The 27,315-nt window shown below is 42.4% G+C and overlaps 1 protein-coding gene and 1 non-coding gene across 5 annotated transcripts; one reads left to right on the plus strand and one right to left on the minus strand.

The window, feature by feature from the left end:
- dnajc6 (DnaJ (Hsp40) homolog, subfamily C, member 6) lies at window positions 1–24,061 on the plus strand. Of its 4 annotated transcripts, none has more exons than XM_035416339.1 (18): window positions 1–412; window positions 3,863–4,013; window positions 7,593–7,642; window positions 8,559–8,689; window positions 10,507–10,629; window positions 11,466–11,599; window positions 13,442–13,636; window positions 14,115–14,232; window positions 14,407–14,486; window positions 14,725–14,918; window positions 16,394–16,780; window positions 16,875–17,018; window positions 17,283–17,378; window positions 17,843–17,977; window positions 18,414–18,719; window positions 19,033–19,181; window positions 19,261–19,437; window positions 20,143–24,061. In XM_035416339.1, the coding sequence occupies exons 1-18, from the start codon at window positions 232–234 to the stop codon at window positions 20,242–20,244; spliced, it is 2,853 nt and encodes a 950-aa protein (XP_035272230.1). In that variant the 5' UTR covers window positions 1–231; the 3' UTR covers window positions 20,245–24,061. The 4 variants fall into 4 exon arrangements, with proteins under 4 accessions (XP_035272230.1, XP_035272232.1, XP_035272233.1 ...); XM_035416341.1 differs by having other exon boundaries at window positions 16,875–16,943; XM_035416340.1 differs by having other exon boundaries at window positions 2–412; window positions 3,878–4,013.
- A 3,181-nt stretch (window positions 24,062–27,242) lies between these two features.
- Window positions 27,243–27,315, minus strand: trnat-ugu. Its single transcript has one exon. It is a non-coding gene; the product is annotated as a tRNA-Thr (tRNA).

Below are 27,315 nucleotides of genomic sequence, written 5' to 3' on the forward strand. Positions count from 1 at the left end.
TGGAGCCAGGAGAAAGCCTGAAAGGACCCATTAACTCCGCACAGAGACTGCCTGCCTTCCCTGTGCTGGGTTGTGAATGCGGTTCTAATGACGGCTCCTTTCATTGGTAGAAGGAAACGGTGAAACATAGCAGCCAGAGTTGAGAGGATTATTTTTTTAAATCGGTCGGAAAGGATATGTATTGTTGATGTTATTTTTTGTAAGTGATTGACAAACGTTGGCGCCGGTCTCATGAGCCTGTTGGGTGGCTATAAGAAAAAGACCAATTACGATGGATACGAATCTTTGCAGTTGGTCGATAGCAGCGGTGACTTCAATAACCGAGAGAGAAGCGGCAGCTCGATACCAGCAAACCTAGCAGCTAGGGCAGGCCCAGTGACACCGGACGACTACAGCACCATGGACAGCTCAGGTAAGTCTTCGAACATAAGAAGAAGCATTGTCTCACTATCAGGGTGTATCGCTGCATGGGGGTGCTTCATGCATCAGTGGCCTCGATGTGCTGTTGCTACATTAGCGACCAGTCCTTCTTGGATAAATGCTTCAACGTTTTTGACGTTCATTTATTTTATTTTAATCGTACGAATTACGCTGAGTAGACTATGCGTCAGCACGTATTGTTTACAAGTTCTAAATGTAATGTGAAAAGCATGTTAAGACGCTGTCTGATGTTGTAAAACAACAGCAAATGCAGCGTACAGTTTTCCACTCTATATCGGTATAATACAATGATATATTAGTATACTTAAAATAATTATACAACTACACTTTTTCTGTTCATTTAAGTATTAGTCATGGCTAGTGGCCTACTAGCATTTCTTGAATTGCTGTACAATTCATAGGTGATAGTTGAACGCCTGTGCTGGTTCCGTGTTGAAGATGTTATAGAGTGGTTGGCTCGGCCTTTGGGACTGGTGCAGGTGGAGGACAGTTTACTACCAAAGCTTGATAGGGTGATGATGTGAGCTGTTCTCACTGTGTTGCACTGAAAAGTGAGAAAACCTCCGGCACTGCAAGAAATGGAGGTGGGAGGTGGAGGGAGATGTTTTGGGAAATGTAAAGGGTTCATTTGATATCTTCTGTCCCTTTGAACACTGCTGCAAATATTTTAAATCTGCCTGGGCTCTTTATTGTAACCCTACAGCAGTGGGGCCAGGGCGTTCACAGTTCAGTGCTGAGTGCCCAGAGATCTGCTGACAGTCTAGACTCTGCAACACTAGCAGGCAGTCTGAGCAAAAGAAATGCAGCTGCACCTCAGTCTCATCATACTCTTCTGAGACCTGCATAATGTGAAGCACGTTCTCTTCATCACTATCATATGACTTTAGAAACAATCCTCATCACTGTAAAAGCAATGCTTAGGACAGGTTGTATTTTAATTTAAGTGTTTTCTAGAAAAGTTTTTTGATTCCACAGATGTTATTTCGGCTTAATGCACCAACCCAAAATACACAGAAAAAATGACTGTATGATTGTGGATGTAAATTGTTCCGGTACATGAGACAAAATTGTAGGACTGCTTCCCAGAAGGAAATAAGGTATTTCTGAGTCTGGGTCAAGCTGTTGTCCTCAGGGGTTAAATGGCTGGATAATAGTTTTGGCTGTCAGAAACAATCTGATCAAAAATAGCGTTTCCATGCTGAATGGACAGAAATTGATCCTTTGTGTATGCTTGTGTTCCCTTAAACAAGAATACCCAAAACCATGTGAAAATGTTTTCAATATCCTGAATATCGTTTTCTTGAAGCATTAATACTATTTTTCAAATTATGAATAGTTAATTTCAGAGTTAATCTCATTTGAAGATTGTCAATCAGCATGCTGTGGTTTCATGGCTTTTCATGCATCTCTAAGCAAGAAAATTCTACAATCGGAAGTAAGAGAGCAGGCCAGCCGCAATGTTTATTCTTGGAACTTTTATGTCATTTGTATTCTGATGGCTTATTGAAGTCAGCTGGCAGGGTCTGGCAGGGAGCAGGGCTCTTGGCTTCACAAAGGCATCAGAGATGTCTCTGCTGTGAGGATGAAAAGGGTTTGGTAAGTTCAGAGCAGTAACCATGAGAATTTTAACACTGGGGGCTTTGAAGTTTACCAATGCCGGATCCAAAAGAAGGCCACACTATTTATTTCCATGGCTGTTGCTGTTGCTGTTGCTTTTAATTCTCACCCAGGCACTATTTAAAGGGTGCCAGAGCTCTTGAAAAATACCTTGTGCTCTTCTGTTACGCAGTAAAATCCAGGAAACGTTCATTTTTGAATGTACTGCACCAAACATTTGTTGGTATACTTTCAGGCGATATACTTGATAAGTCCAAATAAACACTTTTAGTGGAATTTGTTTTAATTAATTGTTGGCTTGACATTTTGATGCAATTGACTTGAAAAAAAATGTTCAAATATAACCTCAAGCTCTGATTAGCTATATAGTCATTTCAAATAACAAATGATTGGATACCACCCTACTGCGTTCTACTTGCAGGGTGGTATCCAATCATGTATCTTGGGTGAATTTCTAACATTTAATATATTAAATTTCTAGTTTATTTAATGTTGATAAACAAAAAATAAAAGGAAATGCATAGTTGCACACTGTTAAGCTCCCAAGTAATTTATGACAAAAAATGTAGAGAGGCATTTCAGGTTTTTTTATAATAAATTTCTTGGGAGCATAAGAGAGTGTGTGACTGTCTTTTTCCTTTTATTTTTTTGTCAATCAACAGTAAATAAACATTGGGAAATTATTTTATAGGGAAATTATTTTTGTTTCGTGATTGCTTGCCCATGATTGCTCTCCCTCCTTTACACCTTGATGCTTTTTTGGTGTGTGTCTTCCCTTCCCTATCAACTGTTGATTGACAGAATAACATTGTGATTGAGATGTCCTGGCTGAACCATGCGGAAGAACAACAGTAGCGATGGTTTGACTGTGACTGGCATCCTAATCTGATGACCTTGCTTTGTTCAGCTGGCAGCTTCAAACAACAGGAATCAGTGTAGCATAACCCCTGATGTGCTGTCATTGCTTAAACTGCAGCCACAAGTGTCAGTGAATCATGTCGTGGTTTGTGACCACTGGATGCACCCAGTACATGCATCCAGTTGTCTACCTGTACAGACATAGGCTTAACCATTTCTCAAACACTACAATACAGCACACACTTTATCTCAAAGATTTTATTCCCCTGGTTCACTTTCCCACCTCCCAGCACACCACAACCCAAACACAGAGTGCAATGAGCCTAATGGGCTGGCTTCAACCTCCTTGTGTGGCCATCACTTTGATTTGTGACGCTTGTTGACAGGGAAGACGCATGATAATGAGAAGTTTCTCTTCAGTGGGGTTTTAGTGGGCCGTTCCTCTGAAGGATGACACTTCACATAGGGAGGGACTCAAGAAGGAAAACCTGCTGATGCAGGAGCCTCAACTGAGTCTGTCAGATACTTTGTAGCATACTCTCTTAATGTACTGCTGCAGCACTACTAGGGCAGAGATGGTCAGGCTGCAGGCATCTCTTATCACATGAGAATCCAGCTGCGTGGTTCTATGTTGTGTCAGCTCCTTCTGGAACACTGTTCCATTCACTCAGACTGTTAGCCCTCAGACAATGAGAGGAACTTATCTTTGTGTGTTCAGCATTAGTGTAGCGTGGAGAAGCCCTGATCAGGGCTGGGACTATGTCCCATGTAGGCACTGTTTTCAAGGAACATATTTGGTTTTCCGACATGAAGAATGAATGTATTGCAGTGATAAATGCTTGACTGTCTGTAGAATTAGAATCAGAATGCGCATGTTCTGTGTTAGTGTGTTTGCGGTTGTCCATGTTTTGTGTATTTTATAAGACTGAAATCTGATCACTTGAAGGTGCTTCATCTCCAGATATGGACGCCAACTATGGCGGGGGCCTGTTGGACATGGTGAAGGGGGGAGCCGGCAAGTTTTTCAGCAACTTTAAGGACAACATCAAAGATACCCTAAAAGACACCTCCACCAAAGTCATGCACCAAGTGTCAACGTAAGTTCCTGCTGTTTCCCCAGCTATTTACATGCACATATGATGCCTTTCTTCAGTCCAAATATTTGTTTCAGTCCGATTACTACCTGACCCAAGGGTGCCTGTGGTGGGGGTTTTTAACAAAATGTGAACTGACCTTGTACTGGCCATCTGTTTTCCCAATGAAATATCCTGGGTTCTGGCTTGTCCAGTCTGAGTGGTGTTGGTAGGGGTCATCTTGTTCCCATAAAAAGTTTGCAAGACTGTTCTGGGTCCTGATGGTTGCATTGTTTGTCCTCCTAACTTCATAGTCACTGTTGTTTGTGGCCCCAACCGTGTAAATTGCACCTTACATAATCAATAGGTGTAATGTTTACCTAACAAACAAAAATTAGTATTGTTACTTACTACGAAAGTAACACTACACTGACATATCTTTGCCCAGTTAAGTTACTAAGAGGCAGGTTAAGGTGATCAGAGGAGCTAGGGTGCAATCTGAAGAGGTTAGTCTTCAGTCTGCGTTGGAATATGACAGGGCTTCTGTTGTTCTGACTGCAGTGGAAATCTCATTGTGGCAGGGCTCGGTTTGTGGGAGAGGTTCAGGGCAGTCTGAGGACCACGCCTACTGGTTAAGTAGGCACACACACCTGGAGTGCATCAGTAATTAATCCAGGTATTTAAAGTGTTCTTTCTTCCCAGTAGGCGGCTGTGACCGAGGAAGACACAAACCGAGAGAGAGAGAGAGAGAGAGTGGTACGTGCCAGCACGAAACAGGCTGGAAAGTGTTTTGTAGTTTTTGTTATTTTGTCTTTGTTATTTTAGTTTGTTCTGTTGCTTTATTGTTTTTACCCAGATCCCATGAGGGTGAAGGGCGAAGCTGTTTTGTTTGTTTTTAGTGAGTGCATTCTCTCTCTCTCTCTTAATTTGCTTAATAAAGACCGGAATATTCCCGGGTTTCGGCACCAAAATGTCCCAAACCAAGCCCTGCCACATTCATCTCAAGGTTTAAAATCCAACTTGAGATGTCTTTTCAGCAAGCTGTTGTGCATGCCGAGACCAGTGTATTCGAGAGGAGAGGGAAAGAGTCATGTGTCGTCAGCATAGGAATGATAAGCCAGGCCGTGGGAGGAGACGACAGAGCCAGGAGACTTGGCATAGAGAGAAAAAGGTGAGGGCCAAGGACTGAGCCCTGAGGGATAACTGCTAAGCATTCCTGAGGTCTCAAAACTGCATCGACGTATGCAACCTGGTTAGTGAGATAGTCGAGGTAGGAACCAAACTAGTTGAGAGCCATCATTACTATGCCATGATATCAGTGTTTATATTAATATTTTATATTTATCCAGGCTTCACAGGACAGATCAAAGAGGATTTATAAGTGAAACTGAGATTTATAAATCAGATTTATAAATGTGCACTTATGGTTGAAGATGTGACCTGTTTCAAAATATCCATGCATTAAAGATTTATAGACTTAATAAAAAGACTAATGATGAAAGGCAGAGACTTTATAGAAAGCCAGGGGGGAGAGACGACAGAAGGTCTAACTAATTCCTGGTTGCGGAGGGCTGTTCTTCGCTGTCGTCTCTGGCCATGCAAAGAAGCGTCTGTGTGGGCCTGACAGCAAGCAGGCCTCCAGAAGTCTCTCCTGTCCCTCAACGTCCATCAGAACAGCTAGCCGTCAGGGCAAGAACCCAGCAACAGAGTCCCAGCGTGTCACTTCACTGAGAGGCACCGCGTTCCCATGCATGCATTTATGATGACATCTCATGGCAAATATCTCCCGCATGATATAAGGGAATTTGTTTTAACACTGTGCGGGAAGTGTAACCGACAGCACCGTGTCCCTGTGTTTATGTTCAGTTAATTCTGCCACCCTGCTGCAAAGTCTCTTGCACCTGCTGTTAGACAGTATTTAAAAAAGTGAAACTATGGTGAGGTGTTCAGACTTGCAGCCAGAAATATCAGTGACACACTTCCGCTTAAAAATGTGACAAGAAGTTATGCATTAGTATGCACGCTCCCATCACTTGCCAGCAAGTGCATGCTGTAGCAAATTAAGTCTCCTACAGTAACTTTACATATTCATAATATTCCCTTGTCTCATACACAGTGGGTGGATAGCTTAGAAAATGTACTTGGTACTGTCTGTTAGTTCTGACTGTAATTAGTCAGAACTCATAATAAATGGGTTTTCTTGTAGCTACAATATACACTCACTTCCTGCTCATATTCCTGTTATTCCTGTGTGGGTGGGCATGAGGGTGTGTGTGTGTGTGTGTGTAAAGAGAAAGAGATATGCATCATACGTGTACATACATGCATACATTTGCATTTTAATTAAAGAGGTGTAAGGAGTTCATATGAGGTGTGAAGTGTCAACATTTTTTGAGGATACAAAGGTTTTTTTAGGAGCTATGTTATTTTGTCATAACTTGCGTTTCACTTTTACACTCTAGCTTAAAATTTCTCAATAGAAAGTACTGTCAAGCCTATTATTACAAATGTTTTACGTCAGACGTCCATCCATAATGTATTATTCCACCTGGATTTATCCGTGTGTGTATGTGTGAAGGAGGCATGTGTATTGTGTCACACCTTTCACCTCATGCCTCAGGGATTCGTGTCATGACAGATATTACACACAGGAAGTGGGAGGAGTCAGAGGAGCTAAACACTGACTGGATTTGTGGTGGATTGTGCCTCTGCTCAGTCCAGCAGAGTGGAGCGTGTGGGTTATTTCGGTCAACCTGGGGTAGCTTACTGACACTGAGAGGGATTAAAAATAGCAGACCGGCCCAATGAAAAGGCGGCTTTGAAGGGATCCCGTAATGCCCACGTGCATGTAAAACGCATATCCACTGTCTGCCATGTGGCTGCCTAAGTGAATGCTCAAAGCTTTGTAGATACGCTCAAAGGATACTGTATCAGGGAGGGAGAGTCTTGATTTTATTGTAGTGCATCCCAACCATGCCGTGGAGGCAGACCTATGCAAACCAGTACATCAAGCCTCTTAGCACCAAGTCTATTAGTGTCATGTGAATGAAGGCAGCCAGCAAAGGGCTATGATTGAAGGTCAGGAACTTGTGCTAATACTGCATTTGAAATTTGCTGGCATTAAAATGTGACACCTTTCCATTGTAAAAAGCATCCGTGATCAATCCTTAAAATAGAACACTGTTTTCCAGTGATCACCTTCTGAAGATTGCTTACTGTTGCTGTCTTACCAATCCTTAACAGCTTAACCAAGCTGATTTATCTGTTGCATAATGAAACATAAGATCGCCTTAGAGATTCAAGGCTCACTGCCTTTACAGCAGACTGAGAAACACACAGACACATAACTCACCTTATACTTCTTCCAAAATCGCAACATCTTACAAGTTACATCGTCCTCACTTTAGTGACTGGAGAAATCCATTGTCAAAACAAAGTATTCTGTTTGAACTAAACAATTCATGAGCAGAATGTAGGACTGGCTTGTTGATGGTCTCTCACACGTTATTATTTTATGACACCAAGCATATCTAGTATGATATGACTGAAGAGTACAAATGTCTGCCATTTACTAAACAGGATGTACAACTGCTTTCATTACAGTTATACAAAAGGAGAGCTGGACATTGCCTATATCACCTCTCGAATCATCGGTAAGTATAGGCTTGATCCCTTAGGCTCTCCTGAGGTTTGCAGTAAAGTGTTGGATATTTGATAATGCTTTCGATTTACTGCTTGGCTGCTCTCTTGCTTGGGTAAGTTGTCCGAATTGATCACTGGCCCAGCTTCTGAGCGTAGAGAAATGGTCCTTGTGGTAATTGTTGTTTTCCATTGATAAAGAAGGCGTTGGTTTATGGAATGAGCTTGTCGCTTAGTCAGTTAGAATTGACTAGCTTGCCTCAATATGCAAATCAGTTTTTAACAATTCTGTGCTTAGCGTCAATCTTTCCCCCTGTTTTTAGTCTGGTACCTTCCGATCTGGGTGTGCTCTAAGTGTCTTTATTTGGAATAAGCACACTACTCAGGAGGAGGCAGTTTAACTGGGGCTGGAATCCCCTGCCACACCTGGCTGTGCAGAGGTCTGTAGGGTAGCCACTGTAGTCCTGTGGCATTCTGGGAGCTGCGGCTGTAATGTGACGCACCAGTGACTTACATCATCAAAGTTTGATCTATACAGCCTTCTTTACCTCCATTTACCAGTACATGGTTATCAAAGTACCCTTCCGCGGTGGCACATTCGGGGTCTTATGGGATGTTGGCTCCTCCTCCTACTCACATGAGCCTGATTTCTCTCATCATTCTCTTCATATCCTGAACTTGCACCTTTATGTTGTCAGACAAGCCAGGGATCACGGTTAAGGGTTCACAAAGGAGGCCCTTGTCTATTATTTTACTGTAATACTACTTCTTTCATCCTATTGATATGAATATTGTGGAGGCACAAACAGTGAGCTCCTGTGCGTAGAAATTTTACACAATGCAGTAGCCGTGCTCCACTGACTCCATCGTCATCAGAGGCTGGGATCATTTACTGCTGTGGTGACAAAGATCCTCTCTTTTCCCTGACAGTGATGTCATACCCAGCCGACGCTGTGGAGATCGAGGATGTTCGCTCCTTCCTGGACTCCCGGCACATGGACCACTATACAGTCTTCAACCTATCCCAGAGAAACTACCGTGGCGCAAAATTCTCCAACAGGGTGAGAGCAGCCTATCGGGACGTGTTGGCTAACCTGGATATGGATGGTCGTGGGTGAGAGTTAGTCCTGGGCCTATGGAAGACACCAATAAAAAAAGAATATGGCTTCAATTTAAAAACCTTATGAAATGAAGTACTGTAGGTTATTGGCTTGTTCCTCCAAATTATTGTTATAGGATACAGGGGCCTTGATTGTGTACAATTACTAAAGTAAGAAAATGAAAGTTTCTCTGACCTGTTTAAAAGTTTTCCCATCCTCAGGTGTTTCTATTTTCGTCTGTGCTTATAAATTTCCTCCGGCTGGGTCAATTAAGCACCAGCAACCAGTGCACTATGTTTGGTTCTCTTTTGTTTTGTATGTTGCGCTCTGCTCCACTCTGTAATTAAGTGACTTACCATGGTGAGTCTGATACTCTGAGTGCTTTGCTCCTGGGAGGGGCCATATCTTTCTGGTTGTGCACTGGGAATGTGTCATTCTGTCTCAACGGGCATCTGCTCATCTACACCATGTACATCAATATCTTCATTGTCTCAGCATTTTCTGAGTGACCCTTTCTTTTTTGTTTCTTTTTTACAAATTTGGGTCATTATTATGGGTCTGCTGGCTTGGTCTGAGCAGGGTATTACCTGAGTTGTTGTGCAGCTGGTACTCTTCTGGGGGTGCTGTGTCCTCCAGCACAAGTGCGCAGCTCAACGGATGGATTGCAGAGTGAATAAAGATGGTGCTGGGCTGTGCATCTTTTGGAGGATGCATGTCTTAATGTGCACCCTCCTGAATTGATGGACGATGTTGCACTGAAGAGACATGCCTCCAGTTTTAATTTAGACATTCCAGATTTGGGAGAAAAAGTAAAATAGGGAATTAAAAGTGTGTGTGTATGTGTGTGCGTCTGTGTGTGTGTGTGTGTTTGTGTGTGTATGTGCGTTCACGTGAATATAGCACATGTATATATGTGTGCTTATCTACATATATGCTGTATTTATTTCGAAATCTATGCACACACACTCACACACACACACACACCCACACACCCACAAACACACACACATACACACACTCACACATTGCATCACTGCTTTAGCCTGCAGCTGTTCTGTCTAATGGTATGCCTCTAAGGATGATGAATTATTCCAAAACACTAATGGGTTCTATCCTTCAAGTGTAGTCAGGTTTTCCTCCCTGACTATTGTCCCTGACAGTGCTGCTGTTGTATTTTGCTGTTCTGCATGTCTGTGCTTGTGTATCCCAGTGCAGCGTGTATGTGTCTAGAGCCAGAGCCACGATTGAAGCTTTATTAGATACCCTTTTAAGAAACCTGAGTGTTTGGTGCAGTGAGCTGCTGTAAACCATTAGAGAGCTCTACCATGTGGTTACAGAGCTCATGCATTTGATCCTTAGTCTATCCACTGGTGTTACTCCACTTCCAGGATTAAGCCAGTGTAATTTGATGCACATTTGTTGGCTGAGCTTACTGCAGACGTTTGGACAAGGAGAGTTGTGAATAACATTGTGTGTGTGCGAGTCTGCTACGACAAGTTACTGTATGTCACACATTTGGGTAAGAGCTTTGTTAGTTGCTCTTGATCCCCATTCAGACAGCACCAGTAACAAGAAGCACGCATCATCATGGAGTCTGCTCTTATTGTTTCTCTCAAGCACAATGTTTAAAGCCTTTGTTGACTAGTGTTTTTTCTTTTATGAAGGAGCTTATAATGTTCTCTGCTGTACCCATCATGGCACCTCAGTCTGCCCACAGGAGAGTGAAGCTGTTTGATGTGCCAGTGTCATGTGACCCGTGCCCACTCTCTTCTCGCCAGGTGTCAGAATGTAACTGGCCTGCCCGTCAGGCCCCCAGCCTCCATAACCTGTTTGCTGTCTGCAAAAATATGCACAACTGGCTCCGACAGAACCCCAAGAATGTCTGTGTGATCACCTGCACGGTAAGAGGAGAGGAAGGCGAGGCATGTCTCTCTGCTCTCACTCTCTGTCTCCTACCCTGTATGTGAAATCTTTCACTGCATGAACGATTTGTAGAATATGATGTGTTCCAAGCAAAGCATAGTTTGCTGCATGCCTGTTTTCCATTTCTTGAGGTTAGACTTCACTTTTCGGACCATTATTTTACTGGCAAATCAAGGGGTAAGTAAAAACACATGCTGCACTCAATTCCAGTCAAAATAGAGCATTGTGGATTTTTTTTTTGTCAAACTGCCTTTTTTAACTCTTGACGCCATTATGTACATTTCTGGCTAAACCAAGGTCATAATTAAGGGGCATGAAGTGCCTGTAGTTCTCCTGTAGTTAGAATTTTGCCCCCAAAGCTGTTATAAACAAGCTTTCTTCAGTAACACAGCAATGCTGCAATGGAAGGAAATCCCATGTAGACTATATCCTCATATAACCTTCAAATGGGCTGTGTATAACTGTGGAAATATTTATTCTACAAAAACTGCTCAAAGGATCCATTGATGGAAATTCTGCCTGGTCCAATTTCACATTTTAATTCTGCAGATGTAAGTGTACAACAAAATTGCAGAAGTTGGCATTATCTCAAAACTAGGCGGGTCTAGCTGTGTGTACATAATAATTTAACTGTGAATGGGGAATATGATGGGCTTCAATCAAGTAGTTTGTTTTCAGTTAATTGCAGTGCATAATGTATCATCTCTTGTTTATTCCCATGCACTTTGAATTCACAATTTCTTAGTTTTATTTTAAGAAATGAAGCTGGTTAATCTATCTTTAATTTGCTGTCTCCTGTGCCCTGTTGTATAAGGATGGCCGAGCCCCCTCAGGAGTTCTGGTGTGCGCCATGTTCTGCTTCTGTCACCTCTTCTACAACCCGGTCCCTGCCATGCAGCTGCTCAGCGCCAAGAGACCCGGATCCGGCCTCTGGCCCTCGCACAGGAGGTAGGGCCACACTCTGTGCTGTACTGGTGAGCCAAATGGCTGCCCTCCATTACCACTGTCTCAGACCCACTTCACTCATTTGGCTACAATATGAGTTACCCACATGGGAGATCTTTCTTGTGTCTTTTTTCTATGCAATGCCTGAACACATGAAATAACTTTTCCAGGAATTTGTTGAAACAAACATGCACCACAAAAGAATATTATGATATGGGAATTCTAGATGCAGGACATCTCAAAACAATGGCTTATTGTCTTGAGATTCTAAGCTATTCGGCATAAATACCCTCCTCCCCCCTTAAGTGCAAGTAAGGTAGGAAGTTATCACTCACATGTCCTTCATTTTTATCCTTTTTTCCTCATGTGGAATGCCCAGGTGTATTTGCAGGCCCATCATTGTGATGTCATCCATTCAGTTCTGGAGAGGACTGACAAGCGCTTGTGTCCTGCCAGTCATCTCACTGCTTCTTCTCACTGTTCAGTGGAGTACTCTTCATGTGCAGCTTGCGCAGGCAGACTGCAAGTCCCAGAACTACCAGAGTAGTGTACCTTACGCAGTCAGACAAGGGTTACTGTGCCTACTGAAACCTTCCCTCCCTAGTCAACATTGCAACCAATTGTGCGTCATGCTCTGGGAATAAAATTACTGTACACGGAGAGTGAGTCAGTGGTTTATCAGGAAGTGCCGGGCTGGGTTTAATGCATGTTGCCAGTGTTTCTCTTACAGAATGCAGAGTGGTGACTTGGTACCTGCATTGAGTGTGTGGACTGCAATTAGAACACAAAGCGACTGCTGACAATGTTATAGGTCTTTTTTGGCAAACAGAGTTTTGAGGGAGAACTATTGAGTTTCATGAACAAAACCAAACATAGGCTGTATAAAAGCCTTAAAAATGATTGCCAGCTTGTAAACTTGTGTCACATTTTGGCCAGCAGAAAATTCCATTCATTAATGAACTGGTAAAGAAAAGGAAATATTCAGAATCTGTGATTGTGACTCAATCTGATATGTTTTGTGCAAACAAGTCTGGAATTTCAAAAGAAATGTCTACAGTATGACAATGGATCAGATGTACCATATTGTTCAGCCTCTCTGTAAAAGGTTGTAGCCATATTTGTTTACACACATGACCGATTATATAAAAAGGAAAAATTTAAGCTTGTTGAAAGTTTTTTTTTTTTATACAAATGAATCAGCAGCAGGAATGCATTACAAGTGGAAAAACAAAAGAAATGACAAGCTTTTCTGTTTGTTAAATTTAGATTACAATGTAGACACACAAGAGAACATTGTGCTAATTGTGTAAATGAGCTTTGCACTTGTGGTAATATATCCCTGGTTTGTACAGATAAAGTGCTAGCCCTTGGTTCAGTGACTCATCCCTTGGTCCAGAATCAAACCATAATTATTCCAACTGGACGGGAATCCCTTGGGGTGATGCATGATTGGCCTAAGTGCGGGGAGGGAGGGTTTCCCCTCTGCCTCATGGCACAGGAGCAGGTGGTGGTCAGTCAGATGCAGCTCTCTGGTGCAAGGCTGCACAGCTCAGCTGGCGCATTGCAGGATGGACAGAAGTGGTGGCTCGTAGCTGCAGCGGGGGTACGAGCTGGTCCCCGCTCAGCCAAAAAGCTCGGCTCATGTCTTGTCTGGGGATTTTGCAGCAGTGGAATGGGTCTACAGAAAAACAAGGGACAAATATGGATGTAAAAGAAACCTGTTGGACAAGAAAGTTAATTTGACTATTAAATGATAACACATGGGATGTACGAAAGCTCCTTTTGTGAAGTACTGTATGCGCTCACTGCAGGTTATTTGTCTGAGTTTTTGTTTCCTGTGCCCAGGTATATTGGCTATGTCTGCAGCATGGTGTCTGAGAAGCCAACGCTACCGCACTCCAAGCCTCTGGTCATCAAAGCGGCCACTATGAGCCCTGTCCCCTGCTTCAACAAACAGCGCAGTGGCTGCCGGCCCTTCTGCGACATCCTTATCGGTGAAACTAAGATCTTTTCAACAGCACAGGACTATGAGAGAATGAGGTAGAATAGCACTTTGTTTCTCTGACAACAGACAGAGAGACAGACACACACCCTCACGCACACACACACACACACACACACACCTACGCACACACACAGACATTTTTGGTGGGTGCAGTAAATCTCCTTTAACTGATTGTCGTAAAATCAGCTTTTGTTCAGAGGATAATAAAAGTGGAGACAAACAGATGACTAATGACTATGTGTAATCCTTTGTTATTCACAGGGGAAACTTACTGGAGTTTGTCACAAAGTAATCCAGTAAAATATATATACTAATAAATAACTTTAATAACAACTGAACTTTACTTAAATATCACTCTGTAATTACAGAACCGTTTGTGGTTTTAAAATGTGCCATGGAAGGCACAGAGCAATGCAGGTAAACTAGTTAGTAGGTAAACTGCATGGAAACTAAACCTGATTATCAACCTGATTATTAATATTTGGTGTCTTTGTCTGGCATCTCTTCCTCCAGAGAGCACAAGGTGCAGGAAGGAAAGGTTGTGTTTCCTCTGGGTGTGAGTGTTCATGGAGACGTGGTGGTCTCCGTCTTTCACATGAGATCTACCATTGGAGGCCGGCTACAAGCCAAGGTATGGAGAAGCAGAGCGTGCTTTCGCGTCCTCAGTTGCCATTGGGCACAGAAGTGAGAGTAAACCATAACTTTCATTCAGAATTCATAGTTGCTAACAAACTAAATGATTTTTTTGATTGCACACAAGCATATCACAGCTTTATCAGACTGCTCGTTTCATTTTGTTTTGCAGGTGACAAACACACAAATATTCCAAATACAATTCCACACTGGGTTCATTGCTCCAGGCACCACAATATTAAAGTTTACAAAGTAAGTCCCAACTCCTTCCTGTGGCCTTATATCACCTGGTTAACACACACACACACACACACACACACGGTATGTGTGTCTGTCCACATGTGCTGTATATATCTGTATGTTTGTTTTTTATATGCATGTGGGTATGTGTATGTGTTTATTTATTGTGCGCGTGTATGTGTGTGTGTGTGTGTGTGTGTGCGTGTGTGTATGTGCGTGCGTGCATGCGTGTGTATGCATGTACGTGTAGGCCCGAGCTGGATGCCTGTGACTCACCGGAGAAGTACCCCCAGCTCTTCCACGTGGTGCTGGAGATTGAGGTGGAGAGTGCGGACAAGCAGAAGGACTTGACCCCACCCTGGGAGCAGTTCCCCAACAAGGACCTGATTCCAAATGTCCTCTTCTCCTGCCAGCAGGAGCACCAGGATGCTCTGGCCATTGCAGGTAGAGAACACTGACACCCAGCTGTGGGGAGCGGTCTCATAATATTCATTTTGGTGGTGGGGTTACAGCTGCTACTGCACATTATCTGTACACAGCAGGCAGATTTACAGCTGCTACTGCACATTATCTGTACACAGCAGGCAGATTTACAGCTGCTCCTGCACATTATCTGTACACAGCAGGCAGATTTACAGCTGCTACTGCACATTATCTGTACACAGCAGGCAGATTTACAGCTGCTCCTGCACATTATCTGTACACAGCAGGCAGATTTACAGCAGCTTTTACCACGCAAGCTCAAGTTATAACTTCACCATTTGTACTGTACCTTTGCTTTAAGCACTTTCTTTACCTAGGAATTATGATTTAAATATTTTTTCATGATTGCTATATAGTTGCCATTGGGACTCAAGACTTTATTCAAATCAAGTATGAAAATATATTTCCCCAGAAAATATTTTACTGAATAGGTATCAGGATCATTGCTGTAATTAACTCAGCATAATGCAGTTTCGTTCTCTCCCATAAAGAACAAATGGAGGGACTGGATCTGGAAGGTAAGGTGTAGCATAGAAATGACCCCTGAAGACCCATAGCATAGCCCCATTAAATGTGCAGTTTTTTTGTGGCAGATTTGCTAGGATTGTGTACTGTAGAGATTGTCCAGCTAGTCATCTGGCACAGATGATGGCTGCTTTTCATCAAAGAGGTGAATCAGTCACGTGCAATAAGATTTTGAATCCCAGAATCCCAATTGGACAGACACAATTGCCTGTTTGAAATTTGAAGTTTGACATCTTGATCGACATAGTGATTCACTAATCAATTCATGCCTGGCAATCGTATTTAACAAACAGACAAGCTTCTTGATTTTGATATTGGAGCCAGTTTTGGCAGTCGGGTTGCCACTCAGTTCATGCAGGAATGTGTTTAGAGGAATCATGGATTAGTACCACAGATTATATTATAAACCAATAATATATTTTAGTCTGTGATTTTATCTGTAGTAGAGCCTGTCCTTGAGTAAAGCTTGTCAGACTTAGTAACCGTAAGAGTAAGGGGGCCGTAGCTGGGTTTTTGCAAATGCCAGTTGAATAATTTATGACAGTTAAATTCCATAAAATACAGATTGTTGTATTATATAATGCTGCCAACCACAAGGAAGTACAGCTGAAACCTTCCAGTTGCAGTCATGAGGAACTGAAACAGCCATCCACAAAGTGAAATGTCATGTTCCAGTGCTGCCTCTGGCTTCTGGTCTGTTTGAAATAGTTGACACCTCTCTGTATAAACAGCCGTCTACTGTGCGATCTTGCTTTTCTGGCAAATCAAACATGTTTTGGTTGAAAATGGCGTTCATGTGCTGACACAAAGACGACAGGAAGCAATGCTTAGAAGCGGGGGCGTCATTCTCCAGAGGTTCCGTGCTGGTCTTGTGTCCGATATGCTGAGATGTGACTCCTGGCGCTCCACAGACCCCGGCAGGGACGGCCGCCCCGGGCAGACCACCCAGGAGAGCGAGCCCTCCGACGACGAAATGCTGTCCCTGTCCAGCCAGCAGAGCAACACCAGCAGCGAGAAGCCCGGCGGCGCACAGGCCACGCCCAAAGGCGCCGCGAAGCCCGAGGTCCAGTCCCCCCCAGCCCCGCCCCCCGCCGAGGACGTGGACCTGCTGGAGTTGGACGGGGACGCGGGGGGCCTGGCTTGCTCCTCCCCCCAACCCCCCACCAACACCGACCTGCTCGGCGACCTGTTTGGAGCCCGCCCCCACCCAGACAGCGGTCCTGCCTCTGCCCAGTCCACCCCGCGAAGAACGGCGCCCTCCTCCTCTTCGCCCTGCCCCTCGCCCCGCTCTGCAGACAGTAAGTCCGCCGCTTTTCTCCGTGGCCGTGGGAGACGGGTGCTTCTGGGATGCGCTCAGACACAAGCGGGACCTCCTCTCATTTATTTCTGCAGGTTTCGATCCTTTCGGGTCGGGATCCAGCCCCAAACCGCAGGAGTTTATGGGCTCGTTTTTAGGGCCAGGTAATGTGAGGCAGTCGGACCCTTTCCTGCATGTGGCACGGTCACCATCACCCACTGTGCAGAATACAGGCATGGGTAAGGCATGCAGCTGTGGAGCTTGCTGCTAACCAACATGCATCATGCGTGAATGTGGCTTCCTACAGTGTGTGCATTGTCGCAGTTCTGGTTTGTGATGTATGCAGGGAGGATGTGTGTGCATGCGCCGCTTGCTCTTTCACGTGTGGTTTGAGAACCACATTACAGCCCCAGCAGTGCATCCAGTAAGCTATGAGTGCATGAGATTTGCCTTTCACCTGTCTGGGTTAAACCTGCCACTAAATTATGTTCTCCTCCATCCAGGACGTAATTCCCCAGTTCATCCCACCACCCCTTCTGTCAATATTCAGCAGCAGAACACAAAGGGGGGATGGGAGTGGAACAAACCTGCAGCTTCCGGTAATGCATGATATCCTGCCTGTTTATCCTGATTTTGCATCAGAACTAACAGATTACATGAAGGGGCTGCTGTGACATCACTGTTCATCGGGATTCAGCTCAACAGTGACCTCTTGTGGTGCAGGCCTCAAACAGGAAATGGCACATAAATAGCAGACTGAGTGCTGTTAAATATGAAAGTGGCATGGGTTTAATGTTGAAATGATTGGCTAAAAGGAAAAAAACCTTTTTGGATAGTTTATATATTTTTTTTTTTTTTGCTGTACTCCATTGGTGAGTACCTCAAAAATATTTGGGTCTACTTTTGTCTTTGCCTCTGCAATGACTGTGAAATACATGATGTCATAGTTTGTGTTGCATATCTTCAGTGTAGCGGTGCTTATTTCTGGGCCCTTTCTCCAGAGAGCTGTAGCCACAGGCATTACATGGCAGCGATCGAACCGCATTGTGGGTTTTTCTCATAGGAGGCTTTGGAATGGGCAGCAGATCAGCCAGCACCAGCCCCACTGGCTCCATCCACAGCACTCCCACACATCAGCCTAAGCCCAACACGCTGGACCCCTTCGCTGACCTTGGTGCTCTGGGGACAAATCTGGGAGGTGAGGGGCAGTCCACCTCCTGTTTCTCTCCCTGTAGAAACTGCACAGTCATTATAGTGTCTGTTTGTTTCCCTCCTTTAGAAAATCAGTTACAGTCGATGAAATGCTTATTTATTTAAATTGTTTTATTGTGTCAGCTTCATCAGTTAGCATAGATATTTTATTCTTCGTGGCATGAAAGCAATTTCTACTGTACAGTCCCTCTACTGTACAAGCCTAATTAAGAAAAATTAAAACGTGGAAAACATTAAGAGCATAATAAAATTCTAGGATTGCAGTTGTGGTTGTAACGAAAACCAGCATGCACAGGTGTCCTCAGGACCGAGTTTGAGAAGCACTGATTTAGCAGATTGTATTTTACAGTTATTCTCTGTGATACAATTGAAACAAAATACGAAACACAAAAAGGAATATTGTGCTCCTGGCATTCCTCCAGGTGGATCAGGTTTCTCCAGCAAGCCAAGCACCCCCACCGGCTCAGGGGGAGCGTTCCCCCCGATGGGGTCTCCGCAGCGGCCCTCTCCCCAGCACATGGCGGGCGGGGGCTGGCAGCCCAGTACGGGCTTTACCCCGTGGCAGCAGGGCGGGGGCACACAGTGGCAGCCCCAGCAACAGCAGGCCAAAACGGGCCCCCCGCCCATGCCCCACGCATCCCCGCAGAACCGCCCCAATTACAACGTCAGCTTTTCTGGCATGGGAGGGGCTGCCCCCAATGCCTCTGGGAAGCTGCCGCAGTCTTTTGGTAAGTCTCACAGAGCAGGGCAAACTGACTGCATTTCCAGATGCAGGTGGTGTTACAGCCGTGACCTCGGCTTACGAATACAACTGCGCATTTCAAATTCAGGGAAGAAAACAGCGAACAGCGCAGCTAACACATAGTTTTCTGCACTGCGAGTTTCTCTCTGAACTGTCTCTTCTGACAAAGTGCATTAAATGTACTTATCAGATGGTCTTCAGAGACCATCATTTCTGAGGTTAAGTAATACTCTTCGGCACATTGTGAGACCGCACTGATAACTAAAACATGGTTCCTTCTGATCTTTCGTTTTGTGCAGGGACCAAGCCCAAAGTAGCAGACGCTAACTTTGATGACCTGCTGTCTGGACAAGGCTTCGCTGGCGGTAAGGACAAGAGAGGGCCAAAGACAATAGCGGAGATGAGAAAGGAGGAGATGGCCAAGGAGCTGGACCCTGAGAAAATTAAGGTGGGTCAGAATGTGTGTGAACACGGGGGAATAGGAAGGAGAGGAGAGCGGAGGCCTGACTCTGCTCTCTTCCTGTCAGATCCTGGACTGGATCGAGGGGAAGGAGAGGAACATCCGCGCCCTGCTGTCCACCATGCACACGGTCCTATGGGAGGGGGAGAGCCGGTGGAAGCCCGTGGGCATGGCCGACCTGGTCACCCCGGACCAGGTCAAGAGGGTGTACCGCAAGGCCGTGCTGGTGGTCCACCCTGACAAAGTGAGTCTTGTGCTGTACAACACCTGGTGTAGGGCTTATGCTGTATGCCTATATACTGCATACATGCATGCAGCAAGGAATATGAATCGTGTTCTTACTGAGGGGTCCGATCAGTCACATCAGAATGAATATAGCACGGCAGTTTTTTGTAAAAAGAAGTATTTGAAATTCTTGCTATTGATTACCTGTTTCTGTTCATTGACTGTTTCTGTTCATTGCCTGTGTTACACATAAGTCTCTCTGTTGCATAAGCACTGATAATCTTATTCCTGAGAAGTTCTTGTGCATAAATTATGAAGTGATTTGCGTAACTTCATGTTACAGTAGATGCCCAGCAAGGTAAAAAAAATAAGAACAAGAAATCTTGGTTAGAAGAAGAATACAAGCTTACTCTAAAAACAGCATTGGAAATGGTGATATGAGACAACAGATTATATAGTGCTGTTGAACAGGTGTTACTGCAGCACGTTGGAAACATAATAACAATTACGTCTGGCCTTCTGACTGGCATTAAAGATATAATGGTACAATACATTATACCTGGCAAAATGACAGCTTTAAGTGTCCTTTCTTTGAATTGTCTTTGTAAATGAAAATGTAGACCTTAATATTTAACAAACATGGAAAAGATCTTCTCTTTGAATTGTCTTTGTAAATTCAGTTTTAAAAACATCCAACAAACTTTCTCTTGTTGCTTTTTTCAAGGCCACCGGGGAACCCTATGAACAATACGCCAAGATGATTTTTATGGAACTGAATGATGCCTGGTCAGAATTTGAAAGTCAAGGACAAAAACCGTTGTACTGAAACATGAAAAATTTACTACTGCACCCCCCCCGCCCCCATTTTGACTTCCCAATCAATCTGAACTGTGGTCCACCGTTCCTTCTCCTACTGTCACCACTGCAAGGACTCTCTCCCATAGAGGTTTTAATTTACAAATTAACTTGTGTAGGTGTGTAAGCATAAGTCTTGCATATATACCTGGTACACATACTGTCCACTGAGAGATGCAGAAATTGTGTTACATGTTCAGCAATCTTTTCAACACTGGCAAGCAAAGAAGAATGGTGCAGATGATCTCTTGAGGTCCACCCACCATTTTAGCAAGCACCTTCTAAGGGTAGTATAATTATTCAGAACTAAAATAAACTACAGAAGGGTTGGATTTGCAGTAGGTCCTTATTTTAAGGGCAAATCAGCTGGAATTTGATGAAGGTTAGAACTGACTTTCACATCTGTGCTGCATTCACATAATCCCCACACAAGGATATGTTTCTAGCTGCAACTGAATCTTTCACCCACATCCAGATCATTTGCCTTTTGATAAGTTGATACCCCTCTCCTTTTGGTAATCAACCACTTTTTGAGCTTTTGAAATAGCTCAGAAAGTACTTACGAATAGTACACTAACAATAAATAATAATAATTTACTGTACTTACAGTATGTTGCAAATTTTTCATAACCACTTCTCAATGTTCCTAAGTTGTTTATAGCTCTAGGGTCCTACTGTAAATTTTACATCAGGGAAAGGTTGCAAACAGCATTTGATGAATAGTCGTGATACTACAGGGTTTCCAGGTTGACTGGGTACTGTTAGATATTGAGCAAATCGCCATGGCAGTTTGTGAAGTTAATTTCTGGTCAGGAATAGAGACCTGTGGTAACTTGAATCTGACAAAGTGTTGTATATCATGCATTTGATTTGACAAGGATTGCCCCCCATGAGATGGCCGTCTTGTTTCCTGTACTGTATGTGTCTTCTGTTCGGTTTACAGATTTGCCCTGTCAAATGTGTGATTGTATACCTAGTGGAGTTCCTTGTATCTGAGGTATCCATGGTAATTACAGCAGTTAGCCCCCTGTAGAGTCTGTTTCCACCATTCCTATCACAAGTGAATGAGGACTTTGCAGGTGACACAGGACTCAGCTCACTCGGTACATTGTGTACTGTACAGCGGAGACTCTGTGTTCCCTACAGCCCGTTTCTCTCGCCACTGCTAAACAAGTCAATGTGTACAGAAACTAGATGAAGAGAGAGCTCTTCCCACGGCTTTCCAAAAAACACTACAAAAGTGGTATGAGATTTGGCAGGGTGCAGAGATTAATCTCAGAAAGACTCAAATTTGCCTTGTCTTGCTCTTATTTCTTTCTCCACAATACCAATCCTCAGTTTGGAAACAACTCTCATACTGTGTTCTCCAGAACATTGTGGCATTTTTGTGCCAACTTCCATATTTGCTTTTAACGGTCACAATGGGGCTTATCATTATTGAAAAGCGAAGTGTTCTTTTTACGTTTAGCTTCTGTGTATGTGATGTATTAATGGAAGGCTGCAGAAAAATCTTGTTTAATTTATAGGTTTAAAATTCATTCTGAATACAGTGTTACACTTAGTAACATTACATATAATATTACAAAATCTAATGTGCATTCTCAATATCAGGCTAATGAAAGTACAATTTCAATACTTTGATGTATATTGGAGAAGTGCAGGTAAAATTAGCGCCTGCATCCGATAGGGTTTGTTGTAATGTTAATTTTAAAATGTTGATCATTTCTCTGTTTTATTATTTTTTACCTGTTGTGTGTCATATTTGTGCATGGGTTTCCTTAATTCCCGTGGAAATATTATCCATTATTACTGACGGGTACTCCAGTACCCTCCTACAGTCCACAAACGTGGAGTAGGCTAATTGGAGGCTCTAAATGTGTGTAAGTGATTTATGAGTGGGCCCAGTGATGGATGGGTGACCTGTCCAGGGTGCATTCCTGCCTCTTGCCCACTGCATGCTGCTGGGATAGGCTCCAGCCCCCCTACCCCCGACCCCCTTACCGTTACGAGGAATAAGCAGTGTAGAAAACGGCATGGATGGATATTGTCTGTTAACTGGGTGCTATTTAAAAATGGCTCCGGTACCCCTATTTTAAAACCCATGGTTATTCATAAAAGTTTTGCATTGAGGAAAATACAGCACAATACCATTCTGGGATACAATGTTATATGGAGACACAGTGCTGCCCACTATGGAGAAGTGGTTCAGTGTGCTACAGGTTTTTTTCCCCTTTACTTTCATTGACTGCACAATCACATAATGAACAGTAGTCGCAGCTCTGGTATGTAAGTAAAACAACTATTGTTTGTGTTTTCTCTGCACTGCTGTTCTCTGGCAATGTGTGACTAATACATTTACTGACAGGAATCACCCCACGCCAGTAACTGAAGCATCCTTGGGAGTGTCAGTGCAACCTGGTCAAACCTTTCCTGTGAAAGGGAAGTCATATTTTTTAAATGTTTCTCTTAATGCTCCGCAGTGACATTAGCTGATGTGTGTTGATTTATGTTTGTTTTAGCATACAATGTTCACCAAGGACATATTGTATAATTTATTTTAAAATCCTAATAATAATTTTATCTAAAAAATATATATTTTATTTAAAAAATAATTCTTTGTAGTATTTACGTTAAATAAATATTGATTTTTTAAAACCAAACTTGAAAGCATTCACAACTGCTGACAGAAACTGGGTGGGTGTTCATGTGCTGAAAGTGCAGTGCCTGTTTTCATTGCAGGAAAGTTATTGTCAATTTGTTAGTGATATGTATTTTGACAACTGGACTGACAAATATCATAATACAAACTTTGTAACACGTTATACCTCCTCCCACATTTCCTTCTTCCTTTTACCTACACATTTCAATATAAATCTGTACGTAGGCCTCATATTCCCAGAATTTTAATCACATTATGTAATAACAGTTGGTATGTGTAAGTCTTAATGAATGTCCAGAACATGCATAATTGTTGATCCAAGAGAGGCTACCATTTTCCAAATTTATCTTGCACATGTTCTGTGTGCATGGTTCCATTGTCAGTGTAATACAGATTAAAGCATATATGGCTATCATGATCTTTTTTATGCTAACACAGCCATGGGAATACGAAAGAATGCTTTATACTTAAAACCATTCTGATACCTGTCTTAGTGCAGTCACTGGTTATGTGTTAAGTTATACAAACTTGACATTTAAAACCATAACCTGCAAATGGCTACATTAGCAGTGTTCCATTGCAGTTACCTCTGGGGTGTTTTTCAGCCATTGGAGAATAGCACTCATTGCCTTACAGTATATGAGAGAAAAGGATGGCATATCTGCTGTGTAAGTTTACTCAGAGGCATCTCCAGTCCTCTTCAATTTTACACAAAATAGAGTATGGCAGTTCAAAAATATCCATCTTCACCCATCATCCAGCTTCCCAGGCATACTGTATGGACTACCCGGGTGTTTTAGCAGTACACATCCTCAAACTGTGACTCACTGAATCATGAAAATCTGGCTTGAGGTGACATCTGAAAGGAAACTCCCCCTGAAAAGCCTGAAAAGTGAAGAGATCTGGACTCTAAAACAATGTTGAAGCTAACCTTCATACAGTGTACATGCACCCCTTAAACCGTCATGAGAAAGTGGTGACTTTTGGATACAATTATGTGTTTGCTTGTCTGCTGTAAAAGTATTACTGACATGTTAATTATGTTTCTGTGATGTTGTTTCTGTTGGCCATTCCATCCTGTACATATAACATGTGCAATGCACAAATAAATGAAAATGTTGAAAAGGTGTGACCTGTTTTTGTGTCTGTTTTCTCACTTTTGGATTCTCTACGATTTTTACTCTGACATATTATTTTACCCTGATGACAATAACATCAATATTATATGGTAAATGGTTAGAACTGTTGATTTGTATACATTGGGACTTTATGGACACATTTAAATTAATTTTTAGAAATGCACAGTGCAGACTATGTTTTTAGACAACAGAATTACATTTTTTGTGTTATGTTTATTTACTCTCTTTGGACTTACAAAAGCTCATTTCAACAATGACGTATTTTTCTGGAAGTAATGGAACTTTTTTGCATGTTTGGAATGCATAATCTATTCCTTCTCTGTTTGTTTTCCCATTGTAAACCACCTCAAGTAATATTTGATTATAACAAAGTGGGTATTTTACCATTCATATATTTAATTTGCCCTTTTAGCCTTTTTTCCATTTCAGCCTGTTGCGTATATGTGCACTTTTGATATTCGAGGAATAATTTTCTCTGAGAATAAGGTAAATTTGATTAAGTTGTTTTCTATGAGAGAGCTGATAGTTTGAGATAGGAATGGAGCTTTTTGCAGTCCACTGCCCCAATCAAATTCATCAAGTAATTTGAGAGTCAGTCTTTCCATACTATTTAATAAACAATAAACTGTGTTTTTATTTTTTGACCACTGACCTATTATAGTGTGTGGCCCTAGTAATTGTGTTTTGTTTCATCCGCCACTAACCAATCACTTCTTGTTCAGAAATGATGGCAATTCAGTTCCTGTTTCTGATCCCGAGAGCCATCTTTTGTCTCTCTGTTTTGACATCATTGGTGCACAAAATAATATCCGAGAAGGGCCTCTTTGGTGCAGATTGGACTCTGTCAGCGCTGGCCTGACAGACAAGGCTAATGAACGCATGGTTATTTTCTGGCTGTCAGTCTGACATTGCAAGCATGGTGTTTTTTGTGGACAGCCTCATCTCACTTGTGCATACAGTAATATAATATACTGAGTTCATACTTTCTTGCAGTTATTTGCTTCCCTTTCTTTTTATATTAAAAATCAGATATCAGATACAATCTGGCTTTGTTGATATGGATGGAAGCTGTAATTGTAGGTGTAATTTTCACCTTTTTTGTTACAACAACTTGTCAAATTACCAGTAAATATTTCACCTGTTTGTTTTCCATTTGCTAGATTGTACTATTATAGCTGTAACATTGATCCAGGGCAGAAATACCTATTACCCACCATACAGGAAGCTTAAATATAGATGGCATGGTCTGCTCGGGACTTGTGGGAATCCTTGCGCAGGATCAGAGTTGTACAGCTGCTGCTCTGGAAATACAACAAAGCTCTCTGGGAAATTGATGTGTAACTGTATATGCATTGTTGCTGTGCAAACTAGGAAAATGGTGGCCAGTGTGTCATGCATTTCTTCCTTTCACAGGGGCCGGGAAAATGTATGCCCTCCATTACTGTTTTCCGCTCTAGGTAAGAGCATCTGCTAAATTATTGTAATGTAATGGATGCATGCTTTCATATTCAAAATCCTTTGTTTTCAGCTGATTTATTTCATCATTCCCCTCAGCGGCTGCTCTCAGTTAGCAGTAGTTGCGTTGTTTTACTAAGCACCTTGGAAGTAAGAAGTAGGTGCCGGACTGTGAAGAAGGTGACCTCAGACCTGGCAACACTGTTTGCAGATCATGTGTGAATGAGAACTAAATTCATCTTTTGGAAAAGATGCAACTGCAATTTGCAGCTCAAAACCACAGAACTGTGTAATTTACTTATTTTTTTAGTGATCTAAACCTAGTAACATTCCTGGTTGTTCCAATATTTGTTGGAACAAATCTCTGACATGGTCATATCAATTATGCTCACTCGACTTCGCTAAGACATCAACATTGTTTCTTACTACTGCTAAATAAGAAAGTAAACAGAGCAAGTACACAAAATAAATGATAAATGAGCCTACAAAGTCACATCACGTCTCACACATCCAGATAATATATCTATTGTGCAACTTCTAACTTATCATCCCACGTGAAATAATGTGCGGGAAAATTGTGTAGCGATTGGATGACAGACATTTAGAAAATTGACGCTTACAATGACAACTGGACTTGATTTTGTAAAGTCATTAATCGTGCACCATTCAAAAACTACAAACCCGGAAGTGATGTTGTATTTATGGCCTTGCAGCCAGGATAATACAATTCATTAGCATGCAGTTTTATATTGCAAGCAAGTACGGCCTAAGCACTTGGTATATTTGTGAGACTAAAGAGAAAACAGGAACACTAATCAAAACTCTGCTTGCAGCAAGAGCAGTGATCCCAAGTCCCTGATTCAGGTCAGCTGTGATGTCAGTGGATGCTAAAAAGACAAGAACTTTCTGTAACATTTCACAATGATGTAAACTGCTCCTTCTGTAATGATCATCAACCTTTTTTATTTGCATATGTTTTACGTAATATGATGTTGACAGTAAATATAAAACCAATATGTTCTTATTAATATTTACAAAAAACAAACTTTTGTTTTTTGTCTTTATGAAAGAAACTGCAGTACTTCAAAGCCCAAAATGATGCAGTTCCATGCAAGGTCACTCATTTCCATGAGTAATTCTTTTGACTTTATTTCATTGTGGAACATATTCAGTTGTACCTATAGTCCACAAACTGTCATTTCCTCACATTTTATATTGATTTTTGTGTTTGTAATTTAAATGCTTTATCTTGTTAATAACTTGATCATTAATGCTTGTGTGAAATCCATGGAGGCGTGATTACAAACCTTTGTCTTGTGTGTTCTCGTCCTTGTGGCAGCATGCAGTTCAAAACTATACTCTTTTGTGTTTTTAAAAACACTTGTGAAATTACTTTTCAAATGGATAACGACTTAATCTTTTTTTAATAAATAATTATTTCTTGGATGAGCTCATCTCTCTTCACTAGTTTGTCGCAGCTGCTCACAAATCAAACAGAGCGGCATATCAGAGTTGCCCTCTTCAACATGACCTTCATGATGGTACAGACTGAATCGGACATAAAGGACACTGTAGAACTAATCCAGAAACTTTTTAATTGACAGTTATTTGATAAAGGTTCCATGAACTGTTTATATAGAGAGCCCGGGATCAGGACTGCTGCCATTCGTGAGATGACATGCTACCAATTTGTCCAAAAGCATGCCCTTGACCTTCAGGCCCCAGCGAGGATCGAACTCGCGACCCCTGGTTTACAAGACCAGTGCTCTAACCACTGAGCTATGGAGCC

The sequence above is a fragment of the Anguilla anguilla genome, chromosome 4 (genome assembly GCF_013347855.1).
Source record: "Anguilla anguilla isolate fAngAng1 chromosome 4, fAngAng1.pri, whole genome shotgun sequence".
NCBI lineage: Eukaryota > Metazoa > Chordata > Actinopteri > Anguilliformes > Anguillidae > Anguilla > Anguilla anguilla.